The 19,262-nt window shown below is 45.5% G+C and overlaps 1 protein-coding gene across 1 annotated transcript in view; it reads left to right on the top strand.

Moving 5' to 3' along the window:
- SMC1B (structural maintenance of chromosomes 1B) overlaps positions 1-19,262 on the top strand; it is a 127,040-nt gene that overhangs the window by 43,284 nt on the left and 64,494 nt on the right. Inside the window, exons 8-9 of the mRNA XM_068278203.1 lie at positions 7,846-7,928; positions 18,867-19,074. Coding sequence (XP_068134304.1) covers positions 7,846-7,928; positions 18,867-19,074 — 291 coding nt within the window. The remainder of the gene's footprint in view (positions 1-7,845; positions 7,929-18,866; positions 19,075-19,262) is intronic.

The raw sequence follows: 19,262 nt of genomic DNA, 5'->3' as shown, positions 1-19,262 counted from the left end.
TGACCAGCCTAGTGATTAGGGCCACTGTCCATTCTCATACATCTGTTGGTCATCTGCTTCGTCGATATTTTGAAAATTATTGTGCAGGTTCCAAATTTGCATTCCGCTTACCGCAAACGGAGCTGTTGCAGACTGACAGTGGTCACTGATCATATACAGTCACAGTCTGCTTAAAGGGATACTGTAGGGGGTCGGGGGAAAATGAGTTGAACTTACCCGGGGCTTCTAACGGTCCCCCGCAGACATCCTGAGACCGCGCAACCGCTCACCGATGCTCCGGCCCCGGTTCACTTCTGGAATTTCAGACTTTAACCACTTGCCGACCGCCTTAAGCCGATGGGCGGCGGCAAGGGCTGGGCCCAAACGACCGCAATACGCCCATCGGCGGTGGCGGCGGCGGGCGTGGTTATGCGGCGATCGCGTCATTCCTGTGTACTGTATACATCTATCCCCCCTGATCACCTGCCGATCACCTGTCAATCACCCATCAATCACCCCCTGTCACTGCCACCCATCAATCAGCCCCTAACCTGCCCCTTGCGGGCAATCTGATCACCCACCCACACCAATACACCAATAGATCGCCCGCAGATCCGACATCAGATCACCTCCCAAGTGCAGTGTTTACATCTGTTCTCTCCTCTAAACACCCACTAATTACCCATCAATCACCCCCTATCACCACCTGTCACTGTTACTCATCAGATCAGACCCTAATCTGCCCCTTGCGGGCACCCAATCACCCGCCTACACGCTCAGATTGCCCTCAGACCCCCCCTTATCAATTCGCCAGTGCAATATTTACATCTCTTCTTCCCTGTAATAACCCACTGATCACCTGTCAATCACCCATCAATCACCCCCGTCACTGCCACTCATCAATCAGCCCCTAACCTGCCCCTTGCGGGCAATCTGATCACCCACCCACACCAATAGATCGCCCGCAGATCCGATGTCAGATCACCTTCCAAGTGCAGTGTTTATATCTGTTCTCTACCCTAAACACCCACTAATTACCCATCAATCACCCCCTGTCACTGATACCCATCAGATTAGACCCTAATCTGCCCCTAGGGCACCCAATTACCCGCCCACACCCTCAGAACGCCCTTAGACCCCAGCCCTGATCACCTCGCCAGGGCATTGCTTGCATCTATTTCCCCCCCTCTAATCACATCTTGAGACACCCATCAATCACCTCCTGTCACCCCCTAGCACACCTACCCATCAGATCAGGCCCTAATTTGCCCCGTGTGGGCTCTTGATCACTCGGCCAAACCCTCAGACCCCCTTCCGATCACCTCCATAGTGCATTGATTGTATCTATTTTCCCCTCTAACCACCCCCTGAGACACCCATCAATCACCTCCTGTCACCCCCCTAGCACTCCTATCCATCAGATCAGGCCCAATACAACCTGTCATCTAAGAGGCCACCCTACTTATGACCAGTTCCACAACATTTGCCCCCTCATAGACCACCTGTCATCAAAATTTGCAGATGCTTATACCCCTGAACAGTCATTTTGAGAAATTTGGTTTCCCGACTACTTACGGTTTTGGGCCCGTAGAATGCCAGGGCAGTATAGGAACCCCACAAGTGACCCCATTTTAGAAAGAAGACACCCCAAGGTATTCTGTTAGGTGTATGACGAGTTCATAGAAGATTTTATTTTTTGTCAACAGTTAGCGGAAATTGATTTTTATTGTTTTTTTCACAAAGTGTCATTTTTCACTAACTTGTGACAAAAAATAAAATCTTCTATGAACTCACCATACACCTAACGGATTACCTTGGGGTGTCTTCTTTCTAAAATGGGGTCACTTGTGGGGTTCCTATACTGCCCTGGCATTTTAGGGGCCCTAAACCGTGAGGAGTAGTCTAGAAAACAAATGCCTCAAAATGACCTGTGAATAGGACGTTGGGCCCCTTAGCGCACCTAGGCTTCAAAAAAGTGCCACACATATGGTATTGCCGTACTCAGGAGAAGTAGTATAATGTGTTTTGTGGTGTATTTTTACATACACCCAGGCTGGGTGGGAGAAATCTCTCTGTAAATGGACAATTGTGTTTAAAAAAAAATCAAAAATGTGTCATTTACAGAGATATTTCTCCCACCCAGCATGGTTATATGTAAAAATACACCACAAAACACATTATACTACTTCTCCTGAGTACGGCGATACCACATGTGTGACATTTTTTTGCACCCTAACTGCGCTAAGGGGCCCAAAGTCCAATGAGTACCTTTAGGATTTCAAGGGTCATTTTGCGGCATTTGGTTTCCAGACTACTCCTCACGGTTTAGGGCCCCTAAAATGCCAGGGCAGTATAGGAACCCCACAAGTGACCCCATTTTAGAAAGAAGACACCCCAAGGTATTCTGTTAGGTGTATGATGAGTTCATAGAAGATTTTATTTGTCACAAGTTAGCGGAAATTGATTTGTATTTTTTTTTTTCACAAAGTGTCATTTTCCGCTAACTAAATAAAATCTTCTATGAACTCACCATACTCCTAACAGAATACCTTGGGGTGTCTTCTTTCTAAAATGGGGTCATTTGTGGGGTTCCTATACTGCCCTGGCATTTTAGGGGCCCTAAACCGTGAGGAGTAGTCTTGAAACCAAATGTCGCAAAATGACCTGTGAAATCCTAAAGGTACTCATTGGACTTTGGGCCCCTTAGCGCAGTTAGGGTGCAAAAAAGTGCCACACATGTGGTATCGCCGTACTCAGGAGAAGTAGTATAATGTGTTTTGGGGTGTATTTTTACACATACCCATGCTGAGTGGGAGAAATATCTCTGTAAATAGACAATTGTGTGTAAAAAAAATATCAAAAAATTGTCATTTACGGAGATATTTCTCCCACCCAGCATGGGTATGTGTAAAAATACACCCCAAAACACATTATACTACTTCTCCTGAGTACGGCAATACCATATGTGTGGCACTTTTTTGCAGCCTAACTGCGCTAAGGGGCCCAAAGTCCAATGAGCATCTTTAGGCTTTACAGGGGTGCTTACAATTAGGCACCCCCCAAAATGCCAGGACAGTGAACACCCCACAAATGACCCCATTTTGGAAAGTAGACACTTCAAGGTATTCAGAGAGGAGCATAGTGAGTCCGTGGCAGATTTCATTTTTTTTTTTTTGTCGCAAGTTAGAAGAAATAGAAACTTTTTTTTTTTGTCACAAAGTGTCATTTTCCGCTAACTTGTGACAAAAAATAAAATCTTCTATGAACTCACCATGCCTCTCACTGAATACTTTGGGATGTCTTCTTTCCAAAATGGGGTCATTTGGGGTGTATTTATACTATCCTGGAATTTTAGCACCTCATGAAACATGACAGGGGGTAAGAATAGTCAGAGATGCCTGAAAAATAGGAAAATTCACTTTTGGCACCATAGTTTGTAAACGCTATGGCCCTGATTCACAAAGCGGTGATAACTCAGTTATCACGCCTAAAAGACTTTAGGCGTGATAAGCCGTGCAAAGCTGAGTTATCACCGATTTGTGCTGCTCTTCGCGCGAAGCTCCCGCGCGCAAAGTTTTACGCGCGTAGCGCACCGCGCTGCACGCGCAAAGTCCCATAGGGCTCAATGGACGCTGCGCGCGAAGCGGGAGATCGCGCGAGTTTCTTCTTATCACGCCTAAACTGAGCTTAGGCGTGATAAAGGGCTTTTCACAGGCGTGCAAACACTTTGCACCGCTTTGTGAATCAAGCCCTATAACTTTTACCCAATCCAATAAATATACACTGAATGTTTTTTTTTTTTTTATCAAAGACATGTAGCAGAATAACTTTCGCGCTCAAATGTATAGGAAATTTTACTTTATTTGAAAAATGTCAGCACAGAGAGTTAAAAAAGTCATTTTTTTGACAAAATTCATGTCTTTTTTGATGAATATAATAAAAACTAAAAGCAGCAATCAAATAGCACTAAAAGAAAGCTGTATTAGTGAAGAAAAGGAGGTAAAATTGATTTAGGTGGTAGATTGTATGACCGAGCAATAAACCGTGAAAGCTGCAGTGGTCTGAATGGAAAATAAGGCTCTGGTCCTTAAGGGGCGAAAAGACTGTGGTCCTCAAGTTTTTAAAGTCTGAAAACCACCGTGCCTGCGTTGCCATGTCCGCAATCCCGCTGATGTCATCAGGAGCGCACTGCGCAGACACAGACCATACTGGGCCTGCGCAGTATGCACCTGGTGACATTAGCGGGAGCGAGGACACAGCAACGCAGGCGCAGTGGTTTTCAGACTTTAAAGTGAACAGGAGCCGGGGCCGGAACATCGGTGAGTGGCTGCGTGGGCACAGGATGTCTGCGGGGGGCCATTAGAAGCACAGGGTAAGTTCAACTCATTTTCCCCCGACCCCCCTACAGTATCCCTTTAAACTAATACCTCACAAATAATTGAAACATTGTATTGAAACAGTATTAGTTTAAGCAGACTGTGACTGTCTATTGTTGTGACTTGATGAAGATCAGATGACATTTTGTGACCAATTTGTGCAAAAATCCATATACCGTATATCCTCGAGTATAAGCCGAGTTTTTGAGGCCAAAAAAGTGGCCCAAAAGTGGGGGTCTCGGCTTATACTCGAGTGCCCACCTCCCCGAGTGCACCTTCCTTCCGCAGAGTGTAAAAAAAAAAAAAGCTGAGCAGCGCTAATGGTTGATTAACTTCTCCCTCCCGCTCGCCGCAATGTATACAGTAACCCGCGTGTCCTCCTCCCCGCTATGTGTAAAGTGCTGTAATCCATGTGACAGTCTCTCCCCGGCAGACTGGAGTGTGTTGCCAACCTTGGAATTGTCCTCCGTGTCCCCCGAGTGTCACCATATGCAGTGCAGCTTTGAGTAACTCACAGTGATCCGCGCTGTGTTCGGATGCCTCTTCCTGCCTGTCGCAGGCTCGTTGCTATGACTCAATCACGTGCACCACGTGCGGCGTCATAGCAACGAGCCTGCGACAGGCAGGAAGAGGCATCCGAACACAGCGCGGATCACTGTGAGTTACTCAAAGCTGCGCTGCATATGGTAACACTCGGGGGACACAGAGGACAATTCCAAGGTTGGCAACACACTCCAGTCTGCCGGGGAGAGACTGTCACATGGATTACAGCACTTTACACATAGCGGGGAGGAGGAGGACACGCGGGTTACTGTATACATTGCGGCGAGCGGGAGGGGGAAGTTAATCAACCATTAGCGCTGCTCAGCTTTTTTTTTTTTTACACTCTGCGGAAGGAAGGTGCACTCGGGGAGGTGGGCACTCAAGTTACACATAGCGGGGGAGAGGGGCATGTGGGTTACTGTACACATTGCGGCAAACGGGAAGGGGGCACAGATTACAGTACACATAGCCACGAGCAGGAGGGGAGGGGGGAGTTATGTGATCATTAGTGCTGCTCAGCTTTTTTTCCCTTTTTTTTACACATTGCGGTGGGGGAGTGCAGGGGGGCACGCTGCCATTAGTGATAGCTTTTAACGCAGAACTCAGTACTTTCTCTCTGCTCTATAAGATACGCACCTTAAGATAGTAAAGAAAAACAATTCTTTGTTACAGCTGATACAAAATCCTGCAATACATCTGCAGTGCGTCTACTTCCTGCTTTCATGGAAGCAGACATATTAACATCCTGTGCTTTCAAATGAGCTTATTTACCTTGACAGGTGACACAGGAGAGTTCAAATTACAATTTGTGATTAGACAGATGAGGAGGAGGAATTATTTTTATTATTAATGCTGCTGCATTTCCTACCCTCGGCCTATACTCGGATCAATCATTTTTTCCAGGATTTTTTGGTAAAAGTTGGGGGGTCGGCCTATACTCGAGTCGGCTTATACTCGAGTATATACGGTAATTCCAAAGGGTTCACATACTTTTTCCTGCTACCGTCAGTAACATAGGAACCTCGAACATTTGCAGAAGCGGTCAGTTTTTTTGGCTAGTGGGAACTGGGCCTGAAGCCTGGGACCAACTAGCAGCACTTTTCTAAGCGCTTGTGCTTTGAAAAGCTCTTGCTAATGTAATGCTATGGGTGTGATCCCACTTGAAGCATGTGCTTTTTCAAAAATCCCCCATAGCATTGTATTAGCAAGAGCTTTGCAAATCACAAGTGCTTAGGAAAGTTCTGCTAGTGGGTCTCAGGCCTAACACTTGCATGTGAACTGGAATTATTGACATCTTAATGGCCATTCCTAGCCGCCTTCCACAAGAACTCTTTGAATGGCCTATTTACTGGGCACAAGTGCCATGGTACACTAGGATATAAGGGGCTGTACATTCAGCTGTTGGTGGCATGGCCTGCCGTGCCTCTCAGGGCAGGTGTCTAACTTATAAAGCTATGTAGATGCTTCTTGGGCAAAGCAACTGGTTCGAGACACTTCTGCTGAGACTCTAGCGCAGGGGTCTAAAACTCAATTTACCTGGGGGCCGCAGGAGGCAAAGTTAGGATGAGGCTGGGCCGCATAAGGGATTTCACAAAAAAAGTCAATCAGCAGTCAATCAGACCCCCCCCTCCCTTGCATTGATTTTTATTTCAAAATCAAATTCACACTGAAGCGAACTATTTTGCCTATTTTACCTTAAAGTTCGCTTCAGTGCTCCCATTACAAGTAATCCGCCGTGTCCCCGCTGCAAAACGAGGGCTGCAGAGCCCCCAAATCGCTCGGGGGGCAATCCGCCGGCATTTCCTGGAAGGGGCAGAGCTTTCAGCTTCAGCACTGCCCCTCCTGACGTCAATCGTGGCGCATCGCCGCCTCTCCCCGCCCCTCTCTGTGAAGGAAGAGTGAGGGGCGGGCAGAGGCGGCGATGCGACGCGATTGATGTCAGGAGGGGAAGCTCTGCCCCTTCCAGGAAATGCCGGCGGATTGCCCTTCGGGCGATTTGGAGGCTCTGCAGCCCTCGTTTAGCGGCGGGGATGCGGCGGATTATTTGGGAGCACTGAAGCGAACTATAAGGAAGCTTTTGCCGGCGCGGGCCACAAAATATTGTATCGAGGGCCGCAAATGGGCCGCGAGTTTGAGACCCCTGCTCTAGCGTGTGTGGGGCAGAACCCGACCTTTTCCTACCCCCCCCCCCATGCATCGGTGAGAGATCTGCCCCTCAGATCAGCTCAGCAAGGGCATTGTTCTCTCACTCACTCTGTGTTCGCTGTTTTGTTGGCTTTCCTCCATAGTACAGAATGTGTCAGTAGCCTGCAGACCAGTGATGCGTTTATACAGCCTGGAACCCAGAACTGCCACCCGAATGATTTAAAGAGAAACCGTAACAAAGAATTGAACTTCATTCCAATCAGTAGCTGATACCCCCTTTCCCATGAGAAGTCTTTTACTATTCACAAACGGATCATCAGGGGGCGCTGTATGGCTAATATTGTGGTGAAACCCCTCCCACAGTGTGATGTCAGGACTACCTTGCTGCATTGTGGGGAAAAAACAGCATCTCCTTCCACTGACATCACCTGCCAGCAGTAAAAATGTCACCATGTGATAAATGTCAGAATGTAAATCAGGGAGAGGAAAGATTTTACAATGGGCAAACACTGACTCAATGATTTATACATAATTATTGTAAAAATGAAGCACTTTTTTATTACATTATTTTCACTGGAGTTCCTCTAAGACCAAATCCATGCCGGACAACAGTACAGCATTCAGAATGGTCTCACTTCCACAGCCGCCGGGAACAATCGCACATCAGCTCCGATGCAGCGAGAGACATGGGCAGAATGTAGATACAAGCCCCTGACTTGCCGTTTATAGGAATAGGCCCCTATGTTATCATTATAAAGGACTGAAATTTCACAGAGATGTTTCCCTTTTTTTTTTCCTGCAGGGCAACAAGAAGTGTGTAGAGGAGCAGATTGAAGATTTCAACAGGAGGGCTGGAAAACTAGAGGATTACATCAACGCTTGCATGTATGTGGCCGCTTATTTACACTAAATTGATGGAATTACAGGTTGGCTTTTACTGAACATAAAATATGAAGGTTCGTCCAGCATCAACAGTAGAGATGCTTAAAGTAAACCTGAGATAATCGTAAATAAAAAAAAATATGCATAACTTCCTCTATCCCCCTTCAGGCTAATTGGTCCTTCTCCGTCCTCCTCCGCCGCCTGTATCCTCTGTTAGAAGACTCGGAAAGTCTGTGAATCGGAACATACTGCGCATGCGGTGCCTGGCCACGTGCGCTCTGTTGCGGCTGGAAGCGTAATGCGCCTGCACAGGACGCTCCCGGCGACGGGTAGTGTGCCCAGCAGGACTGCACCTGTCCCGACTGGCTGACTTAGTGGGCCGCCAGGAGGCGGAGGAGGACGGTGAGGGACTGATGAGCCTGAAGGGGGCTGGAGGAAGCACCAGGTATCAGGTACACTTTGAAGTGGACCTGAACTCAGAACTTCCTCTCTGCTCTAAAAGATAAGCAGTTGCATAATAGCACAGAAAGGGTTAAGCTCTTGTGTTTATATGTTAGCTTACAACTAGGTAGACAGCTGAGAGCTCAAATTACACCAGCTTATTACTTGCTGAGAAGGGAGAATTAAAGGGAATCTAAACTGAGAGGGATATGGATATTTTTTTTTTCCTTTTAAACAATACCAGATGCCTGGCAGTCCTGCTGATCTCTTTAGTTGCAGTAGAGGCTGAGTCACACCTGAAACAAGCATGCAGCTAATCCAGTCTGATTTCAGTCAGAGCACCTGATCTGCATTCTTGTTGAGGGGCTGTGGCTAAAAGTATTAGAGACACAGGATCAGCAGGAGAGTCAGGCAACTGGTATTATTTTAAAAGGAAAAATCCATCTCCTTCTCATTTTAGGTTCCCTTTAAGGCAGCCATACACTGGTCGATTGCTACCAGATCAACCAACAGATAGATCCCTCTCTGATCGAATCTGATCACATACACTGCATGAAATCGATTCACAGTCTGTACTGCTGCCCGCCGCTCCCAGCAATACGTTACCTCTCCGCTGGCACGAGCCCCAGCTGTTCCTTCTGTCCGCGCTGGGCATCTTCTACTTCCTGTCACGTCATGTGACCAGCGGAAGTTCAAACAGTAGAGGGCCCTCTACTGTTTGAACTTCCCCTGTCAGGACGGAACAGTAAGTGAAGAGAAGATTGTCAGCTGGAGAAGGGACATCGGGGACTCGTGCCAGCAGAGAGGTAACGTATTGCTGGGTCGGTCATCGACCAATCGAACGCCGCTATCGACACTCTTCTGACCCGTCGGCGATCAAGATAAATTTTCCGCTGGGACAGATCAAGGGGATCGCTCCATTTCGGATGGAAATAAGTCGATTGGTCAGCGTTTGCATTATCGATTTAACAGCAGATTCGATTGCAGTGATCGAATCTGCTGTATATTGGCGGGAATTTGACGCAGTGTATGAGCATCTTTAGGCAGGCTGTTCACTATAAACACATGCAGGGTGGACACAGGGTGGATTTCTCTGTGGTCTCCTTCTCTCCTGTGCAAAAGTTCAGGTCCGCTTTATTAATGAGATGCTAAAAAGTATGGATTCCATGCAAATTTAATGTTAATTCTACAGCTTGAAGCAATCCAGGAAGAATACTAAATACCCCGAATTTCAAGCTGTAAACAGTGTGCATAGAATTTTCCTGCCAAAATTATTTACATCTCAATAGCCAAAGGTAATCAAGACTAAAGGTGCCTATTAACAGTACAATTTTTTCACCAAATGCGATCTTTTGATTTGATTTTTACAATCGAAGTGTTTAGAAAATTTGCAGTTTATGAAGTCAATCGATAAGGAAGGATTCTTTGGTCAATTGCTAAATGGGATAGAATCGATCCGAAAGTTGGATTTTATGATCGAATTTGAAGAAAGAATCATTCAGTACATGTGAACAATCGATAATTGCTTTCCGATTAGTTAGGATCGTTCAAAATGCATCGAAAGATTGCATTTAGTGAAAATGGTACGGTTAATGGGCACCTTAACCACTTCAGGACTCAGCCTTTACCCCCCCTTAAGGACCAGCGCTGATTTCGCTGATCTGTGCTGGGTGGGCTCTACAGCCCCCAGCACAGATCAAATACCAGGCAGAGCGACCAGATCGCCCCCCTTTTTTCCCCACTAGGGGGATGATGTGCTGGGGGGGGTCTGATCGCTCCTGCCTGCGTGTGGCTGGCGGGGGGGGGGGGGCACCTCAAAGCCCCCTCCACCGCAGGATTCCCCCTCTCCCTCTCCTCCCTCCCTTCCCCGGAGATCGGAGGCTGCACAGGAACGGATCTGTCCTGTGCAGCCTCTAACAGGCTCCTGCCTGTCATGTGACAGCGATCCCCGGCCGCTGATTGGCCGGGGATCGCTGATCTGGTACAACGCTGCTACTGTTAGCAGTGTTGTACAAATGTAAACAAAGCGGATTATTTCCGCTTGTGTTTACATTTAGCCTGCAAGCTGCGATCGGCAGCCCACAGGCTATTCACGGAGCCCCCCGCCTTGAATTGACAGGAAGCAGACGCTTGCGCGAGCGGCTGTTTCCTGATTAATTAGCCTGCAGCCGGCGACGCAGATGTGCGTCGCTGGTCCTGCAGCTACCACTTTGCCGACGCGCGTTATGAGTGCGCGGTCGGCAAGTGGTTAAAGGCACTACCGGGGGATATAGATCACTGTGACTTTTACATCCCTAGTTTTAAACATGCTGCGCAGTTTAAACAAAAAGATAGGCTTGGTTGGGTGTGTCCTAAAGCTTTGTATCAGATACTCTCACTGTGAGAAAATCATTTGTGCTGCATTTTGCCACAGAGCCAGGAGGGGAGGTAATACTGCTTGCAATTGATTCCTTTTGCTGGGAGTAGTAAATCAATAAACGATAACATGATGGAGAACAATGTGAAAGATCACAGATCTTAGCAGAGATGAGCTGCTGTTTAGAGCTTTCTGCCTTTCCTCTATGCTGGGTAATAAATTGCCTCACTTCAGTCATCAGAGCTGCTTCTTAGATCAGGCAAATGCTGCCCACATTCAGGCAGCACACAGTGATGTCACTTTGAACACTCCCCCCAGAACAAGACAGTGGGCGTGTCCCTCAGGTGTGAGCCTCCAGCAGGCTGAATTGTGGTCAGAAGGGACTGTTTTATGTGACTGACATCCATTTACAGTATTAACACTGAAGAGTACATATAGGAGAAAATAAACACTCACCTAAAGGATTATTAGGACCACCTGTTCAATTTCTCATTAATGCAGTTATCTAATAAACCAATCACATGGCAGTTAATTCAATGCATTTAGGGGTGTGGTCCTGGTCAAGACAATCTCCTGAACTCCAAACTGAATGTAAGAATGGGAAAGAAAGGGGATTTAAGCAATTTTGAGCGTGGCATGGTGGTTGGTGCCAGACGGGCCTGTCTGAGTATTTCACAATCTGCTCAGTTACTGGGATTTTCATGCACAACCATTTCTAGGGTTTACAAATAATGGTGTGAAAAGGGAAAAACATCCAGTATGCGGCTGTCCAGTGGGCGAAAATGCCTTGTTGATGCTAGAGGTCAGAGGAGCATGGGCCGGCTGATTCAAGCTGATAGAAGAGCAACATTGACTGAAATTACCACCTGTTACTACCGAGGTATGCAGCAAAGCATTTGTGAAGCCACAACACGCACAACCTTGAGGCGGATGGGCTATAACAGCAGAAGACCCCACAGGGTACCACTCATCTCCACTGCAAATAGGAAAAAGAGGCTACAATTTGCAAGAGCTCACCAAAATTGGACAGTTGAAGACTGGAAAAATGTTGCCTGGTCTGATGAGTCTCGATAGAGTCAGAATTTGGTGAAAACAGAATGAGAACATGGATCCATCATGCCTTGTTACCACTGTGCAGGCTGGTGGTGGTGGTGTAATGGTGTAGGGGATGTTTTCTTGGCACACTTTAGGCCCCTTAGTGCCAATTGGGTGCCAGTTGGGCATCATTTACACGCCACGGGCTACCTGAGCATTGTTTCTGACCATGTCCATCCCTTCATGACCACCATGTACCCATCCTCTGATGGCTACTTCCAGCAGTATAATGCACCATGTCACAAAGCTCGAATCATTTCAAATTGGTTTCTTGAACATGACAATGAAATCACTGTACTAAAATGGCCCCCACAGTCACCAGATCTCAACTCAATAGAGCATCTTTGAGATGTGATGGAACGGGAGCTTCATGCCCTGGATGTGCATCCCACAAATCTCCAACTGCAAGATGCTAGCCTATCAATATGGGCCAACATTTCTAAAGAATGCTTTCATCACCTTGCTGAATCAATGCCACGTAGAATTAAGGCAGTTCTGAAGGCGAAAAGGGGTCAAACACTGTATTAGTATGGTGTTCCTAATAATCCTTTAGGTGAGTGTATATTGAGGTCAAAAAAACTCCTGCAGAATAATACAGCTCTAGTCAACTTGAGCAAGTTTTGTTCTTGCAGTACAGATTTTGTGGTTAGGATTGGGAGGATATATTTTCCAGCAGCACAGATGGCTTTTTATATAAGAACAAGTAATAATAATGACCTCTTTTAAAGCTCTTTGAGCGTGTTAATCCCACACAGGCCGTTATTCACACATTTGACTGGTCCCAGTTAGACGATTATAGTTGCGCCAGTTGTAATGAAATGTTTATAATGGCAGTGGGGTTTTATTCTTTAAATTGGACCCTTTTCCAGCTCAGTGATTGATTTACTCGCACATAGAAACCTGTTGATTTGAGACTCTTTATTATATCATTTATCTAATAAATCTAGTAAATGGGATGTAAATTCAGTTTTATGAGCATGAGTTCTAGTGACATATGCTGCTTTTCTCTTCCTCCATGTGGCTATTTTGTAATAAGATTTAGAAATGATAAAGCTCCACTCCGGCGACTCCCTCTAGCTGCACAGTTAATATTTTCTAGGCATGCTGAAGAACCAGATTCTGCTTCCTCCCAGCTAGGTCTCCAGAATTAGCTTAGGACACAGAAAATACCATATTTATCAGACCATTAGATGCACTCTTTCTCAAAGCAGTTGAGCGCCGAAGCTGGGCGCCATCATAGCTCTAGTGCTATGCTGTGCGCCCCACGCAAGAGTGATTCGGGTATCCGTTGATCGCCACACCCTGAATGACACCACTCTCGGAGGATGAAATCCGCCGGGGATTTGAGCGGCAGCATGGTGAGCTGTCATTCGGGCTCACCCTGCACCCAGCCCTCTGGCTACGCCCTAATATGTACGCCTTTTTCTCTCCAAAAAAGTGGGGTAAAAAAGTCAAAATACAAGTACATTTTGCAGTGTCTGCAGCCACCGGACCCCCTAATCACTTAGCCCTCTGTCTCCCTGTGTGTCCCTCCTACAGTGCAGGTCACTGCTACTGAAGGAGGGCAGTGATTGGTCCCAATGACGGAGCAGTGGTCTCCTCCCCTCGGCAGCACTATCCCGGGACTCAACTGTGCATTTACCCACATGTAAGGCTGTACTGTAGGAAGGACACACATGGGAGGGAAGAGAACACATGGAAAGAGGAGGACACAGGGATACAGCAGGACATGGGGGACGTAAAAGGTACAAGGAAGGCACAAGGGGGACAAGGAAAAACATAAGAGAAGATCCCACTGTACCATGGATACACTAGGTTTAGTATATTTGTTTTCCTTGTTTTTGTCCTCTAAACTTAGGTGCATCTTATGGTCAGGACCATTATATGATCTGAACAATAAAAGCACAACACTACGATTTTCATGGGATTCACCTATGTGGCATGAAATTCTGCCCCCTCCTCTCCCAAAAATCTAAATCATGCAGTGCATAACCATGATCGCACGAGAAATCACTCAGCAACGTATATCCTATCTATATCTTGTTTTTTTTGCCACAAATTAAGGTTATGGTGAGTGATACTTGTTCAATTCCATCCCCTATAGTTAGAAACTAAGCAATGCTACTATAAATAAAACCCACCAATTTTATTTTCCCACTAGTCCCGGCTATCACTACAATTAAATGATGTTCCTAGTACAATGTATGGCGTCAGTATATTAGTCAGAATAGCAGGCGGTGGTGATTGGATGGGTAATGATGCAGCTCCCACGCCTGATTGGCTGCACAGGGCTGGATCAAGCTGAAGCAGATCCCGGTGAGCGGAGACGAATGCGTGAATTCTCATCTTGTCGTGGGACTCCTGCCGTATCTTTAGCCATTTGGTAAGTATCCCTCCTTTATAGATACTGAGATATGCACTGAGGGCACATATGGGTGTACATAGGGCACATATGGGTGTACACAATGGGGCAAGGGTACGTTAGAGACGCGGGGAAGCAGGACATTGGGGACAAGCGACACGGGGACGGGTGACACAGGAGGGCAGAGACATAAGGAAGGAGGACATTGGGGACAGAAGATACAGGGAGGAGGACACGGGCACAGAAACCCCCTTTGTTGGGCACCTTTGGACCATAAGACGCAGGGACACTCCCCCACCCCTCGCCCCCCAAGAAAAAGTGCGTCTTATGGTCTGAAAAATACAATATATCAATTTTTTTAATAACAAAATCTGTGGTGTGTAATTCAACTTTTCTCCACTAGATGGCGCTAGAAACATTCCCTGGTTTACCAGGAAGTGTTTTGTTTTTTCACTTTCATTCACATTCATTCTTATGAATGGACATAGCCCCTTATCTGGGTCATGTCCATTCATTACAGGCGCTGCGATTGGTTCGGGGAAGCCTTGCTTCCCTTCCCCAATCGCCAAAAAGGAAAACCGCCAGAGTGCGCAGGGCCGCGGGCATGCGTGTGCACCACCGCTTAAACACTGGACAAGAATACTCGTCCAGTTTGCCTTTATCTAGGCTTAAGTGGTTAATAGATCATCAGGGTAGCAGATATTCTGGTGAAACCCCTCCCACAGTTTGATGTCATGACCATGGTTAGGACATTTTCCCATCTGTGAGTTTCATTGCATTGGAGAAATAACATCTTTTTCCAACTGCCAAGCAAGCAGTATATCCCGATGTTCATTTATATATCTATAAGGGCCTGTTTCCACTACACGCAGATTCTGGATGCAGAAAAACTGACTGAATACCTATGGACCTGTTTCCACTAAGCGCGATTTTTCTGATGCAGATTTCCCATAGGCATTCATTGGAGTCAGTTTTCTGCATCCAGAATCCGCGTGTAGTGGAAACAGGCCCTAAGAAAAAATCTAGCCTTTCGCTTTATTAGTGGGTGTGGTTATACAGGGTGGGCCATTTATATGGATACATCTTAATAAAATGGGAATGGTGGGTGATATTAACTTCCTGTTTGTGGCACATTAGTATACAGTATGTGAGGGGAAAAACTTTTCAAGATGGGTGGTGAACATGGCGGCCATTTTTAAATTGGCCATTTTGAATCCAACTTTTGTATTTTCAATAGGAAGAGGGTCATGTGACACATCACTTATTGGGAATTTCACAAGAAAAACAATGGTGTGCTTGGTTTTAACGTAACTTAATGCTTTCATGAGTTATTTACAAGTTTCTCATTGTTTACAGCCATTGACATGTCGCCAAGGTTAACACGTGAGGAGCGGATAGAAATTGTGTTGATGTCTGGTGAACGCAGCAACTTGGGTCATTGCAGCAGATTTCAATGCAAGACACCCTACAAGACCACCCATCTCCCATGCTATAGTTAGCAAACTGCTTGCTAAGTTTCGTGAAACTGGTTCAGTGTTGGATTTGCCAAAATGTGGACGCATGAAATCTGTCACTAATGAAGAAACATCAGTGGCTGTCCTAGCTTCATTCAGCTAGAGCCCACAGCGTAGCACTCGCCGCATGTCACTGGAGAGTGGCATTAGTCGAACATCCCTTCGGCGGATATTAGCTACTCACAGATGGCACCCTTACAAATGCCAGCTACTGCAGCATCTCAACGAGGATGACCCAGATCGGCGCACTGAATTTGCAGAATGGGCAAAACAAAAATTGGAACAGGACCCTCAGTTTAGGCAGAAGATTTTGTTCAGTGATAAGGCAAACTTTTATGTGAATGGTGAAGTTAACAAACAAAACCACCACTATTGGTCTGACACTAATCCACATTGGATAGATTACTCCAAGACTGTTGGAACAAAAAAATTGATGGTGTGGTGTGGTATATGGGGTACAAAGATAGTGGGGCCATTCTTCATCAATGGAAACCTCAAGGCCACTGGATATGCGAAATTGCTACATGATGACATGTTTCCCTCTTCATGCACTGAAGCTGGCACGTTCCCTGAGTTTTACCAGCAAGATGGTCCAGTTGAATGGCCCCCAAGGTCTCCCGATCTGACCACCTTAGACTTTTATCTTTGCGGTCATCTGAAGGCAATTGTCTATGTTGTGAAGATACGAGATGTGCAGCACCTGCAACTACGGATACTGGAAGCCTCTGCTAGCATTTCTCCTGCAATGTTGCTATCAGTGTGTGAAGAGTGGGAGAAGAGGGTTGCATTGACAATCCAACACAATGTGCAGCACATTGAACACATTTTATAAGTGGTCAGAAACTTGTAAATAACTCATGAAAGAATAAAGTTACGTTAAAACCAAGCACACCGTTGTTTTTCTTGTGAAATTCCCAATAAGTTTGATGTGTCACTCTCCCTATTGAAAAAAACAAGTTAATTTAAGATGGCCGACTTAAAAATGGCTGCCATGGTCACCACCCATATTGAAAAGTTTTCCCTCTCACATATACTAATGTGCCACAAACAGGAAGTTAGTATCACCAACCATTCCCGTTTTATTAAGGTGTAGCCATATAAATGGCCCACCCTGTACATTATGGAAGTTGGGGCTGTCTTTTTTTTCTTTCTTGTCTGTCAGTAGTAAAAATGATGATTAGCAGGCTCATTTTGGATTAAACATGAATGAATTACCTGGTGTGTATCAGTCATTTTTTGATCTCTCTTCTATTTTTTTTACTTCTCACTTTGCAATGTATTAATTTATCCCCCACCCCCTCCCACACACACTATTTTCAGTGTGGGTAATTTTCATGCAGGGGAACCAAGAACCTTTTCCTCATGTATAAATATAAAATAATGGTATGGATAAGGAGGATGCCACATTTCTGTGCACGAGCCTGGTCTGATCCTTTGCAGTCACACTCGGGCACCACTTCCTGCCATGAGCTGATGGGAATTACCTGTGTGCAAATGTAAGCAGAGTAAAGATGTGTATACATGCTAGATGACGCTCTGATATCACGTCCATTAAAGAGACACTGAAGCGAAAAAAAATATGTGATATAGTGAATTGGTTGTGTACTATGAATAATTACTAGAAGATTAGCAGCAAAGAAAATATTCTCATATTTTTATTTTCAGGTATATAGTGTTTTTTCTAACATTGCATTATTCTATAATATGTGCAGATTACACAACACTCAGCATTCAAAATTAGTCTTTCAGAGCAGTCTGTGAAGTAATGACCTCTCCTCTAGCAGAGGAAAAGTAAATAGTCCAGGAACAGTTGAGATAATAAAAGTCAGATAACAGCCCTCTCCACGACTAACTTATGCTGGATACACACTGTGCGTTCGCGCACTCGATTTTCCTGTCAATTCGTTTATTTCCAACATGTCCGATTTGGATTTCGATGGATCGTTAGGTCGATTCGCATGCAAAGTATGCCGAATCGACCTAACGATCCATCGAAATCCAAATCGGACATGTTGGAAATAAACGAATCGACGGGAAAATCGAGTGCGCGAACGCACCGTGTGTATCCAGCATTAGTCGGAGAGCTTAATAGCTTGTTTGCATAGAGATTACAACTGGAGTTTCTCAACTCTTCCTGTACTGGAAACAATTACACTGATGTATCTGATCTTAATGTTTTATTTCTTAGCTGTGCTACACATACAAATCATAATATCATCATTTTTTTTTCGCTTCAGTGTCTCTTTAAAGGAAACCAGAGATGAACGCTTTGGCACAAAATAAACATATCACCTGATAGATTTTACAAAATAAATACTATACCTAGTATTTTCACTTCTCTGGTGTGCCGCTTTTTGTTTTTTTTACTAAAACTCCATACAAAACACAGTTCATCAGAAAAGCATATTATTTAGTGGGCTGTGGGCAAAATGAAATTCTAAAAACCTCTTATGACTAACAAATCTAGATTAAAAAAAATTCAATATACAATAGCTCATTCCTCAGCAGCAGCAGCTCCTCCCATCTCATCACAGCTCTCTGTGATGCTGCCAGTATATAGAACAGGAAAGCAGAGCCAGAAGGGGGCAGGCTTGGGCTTGAAAAGACATCAGAGAAGACAGACTCAGCTATAATGATTCCTGAACAAAGCCAGACTGAATGCTCAGTTGAGGATTTTATCACGGCTGCTAACAAGCAGGCTGAGCAGTGAAGAATGAAACAGAGAGCAGGGTAGGTGTTTTCGCTAATGTTCCCACTGATATATATGGTAAATACATGAGGGTGCTTCGTCTCTGATTCACTTTAAACACCGTCTTGGCCAAGAATCTAGTGTGTGTACAGGAGTCTTTTGCCAGATGTTTAGCAACAAGGAAGTTGGATTGACCCCTGAACACTAAATTCTCCTCCTCGTGCTGCCTACAGAAATCTGCTCCATTGTGCCTCCTTCCCTCTCCATAGCAGCAAGTAGGTGACTAGCCTGTAGGCTTGCAATGCATCTGTAGAGCATTTGGGCCCAAAATTTAGCCCAAGTCCAGATCCTCATGAGCGACAGTACGTGTGGTAGATGCTGCAACATTTGATAACTTGCATTGTATATAATCTCCAGAGGATCATTCTCATGATGGAATTTAGGAATATTTTAGAAGACAGCGTGTGGGGTGTTTGTTTTTCAGAAAAGCGTTGGAGGAGCACAGGGTCCAGGAGGAGCAGCTTGTACAGGAAATAGAACACAGCAAGCAGAGGATGTCGGAGGTGAACGAGGAACTCAACGTCACCGTCAGCGAGCTACAGAACGCCAAGATTGACCACCACGAGGGCAGCCGGCAGAAGATGAAAGCCGAAATCCTGGAGAACATGAAAAGGATGTACCCGGATGCAGTGGTAAATACGTAGGCTCTTCTGCAGGAAATACAGTATTATTATTATTTTATCTATATAGCGCCAACATATTCCGCAGCACTTTACAAAGCACAATAAGACGACAAGGGGAACATAGATACAACTAACAAATGTACAGCAGAGTTCCAAGCAGCAGAAATATTGTTACAAAACAAGTAAACATTAGGAGG

This window comes from Hyperolius riggenbachi, chromosome 3, assembly GCF_040937935.1.
Source record: "Hyperolius riggenbachi isolate aHypRig1 chromosome 3, aHypRig1.pri, whole genome shotgun sequence".
NCBI classification, from domain to species: domain Eukaryota; kingdom Metazoa; phylum Chordata; class Amphibia; order Anura; family Hyperoliidae; genus Hyperolius; species Hyperolius riggenbachi.
The sequence above is the reverse complement of the archived record's forward strand: the minus strand, read 5'-3'. Positions and strand labels throughout refer to the sequence as shown.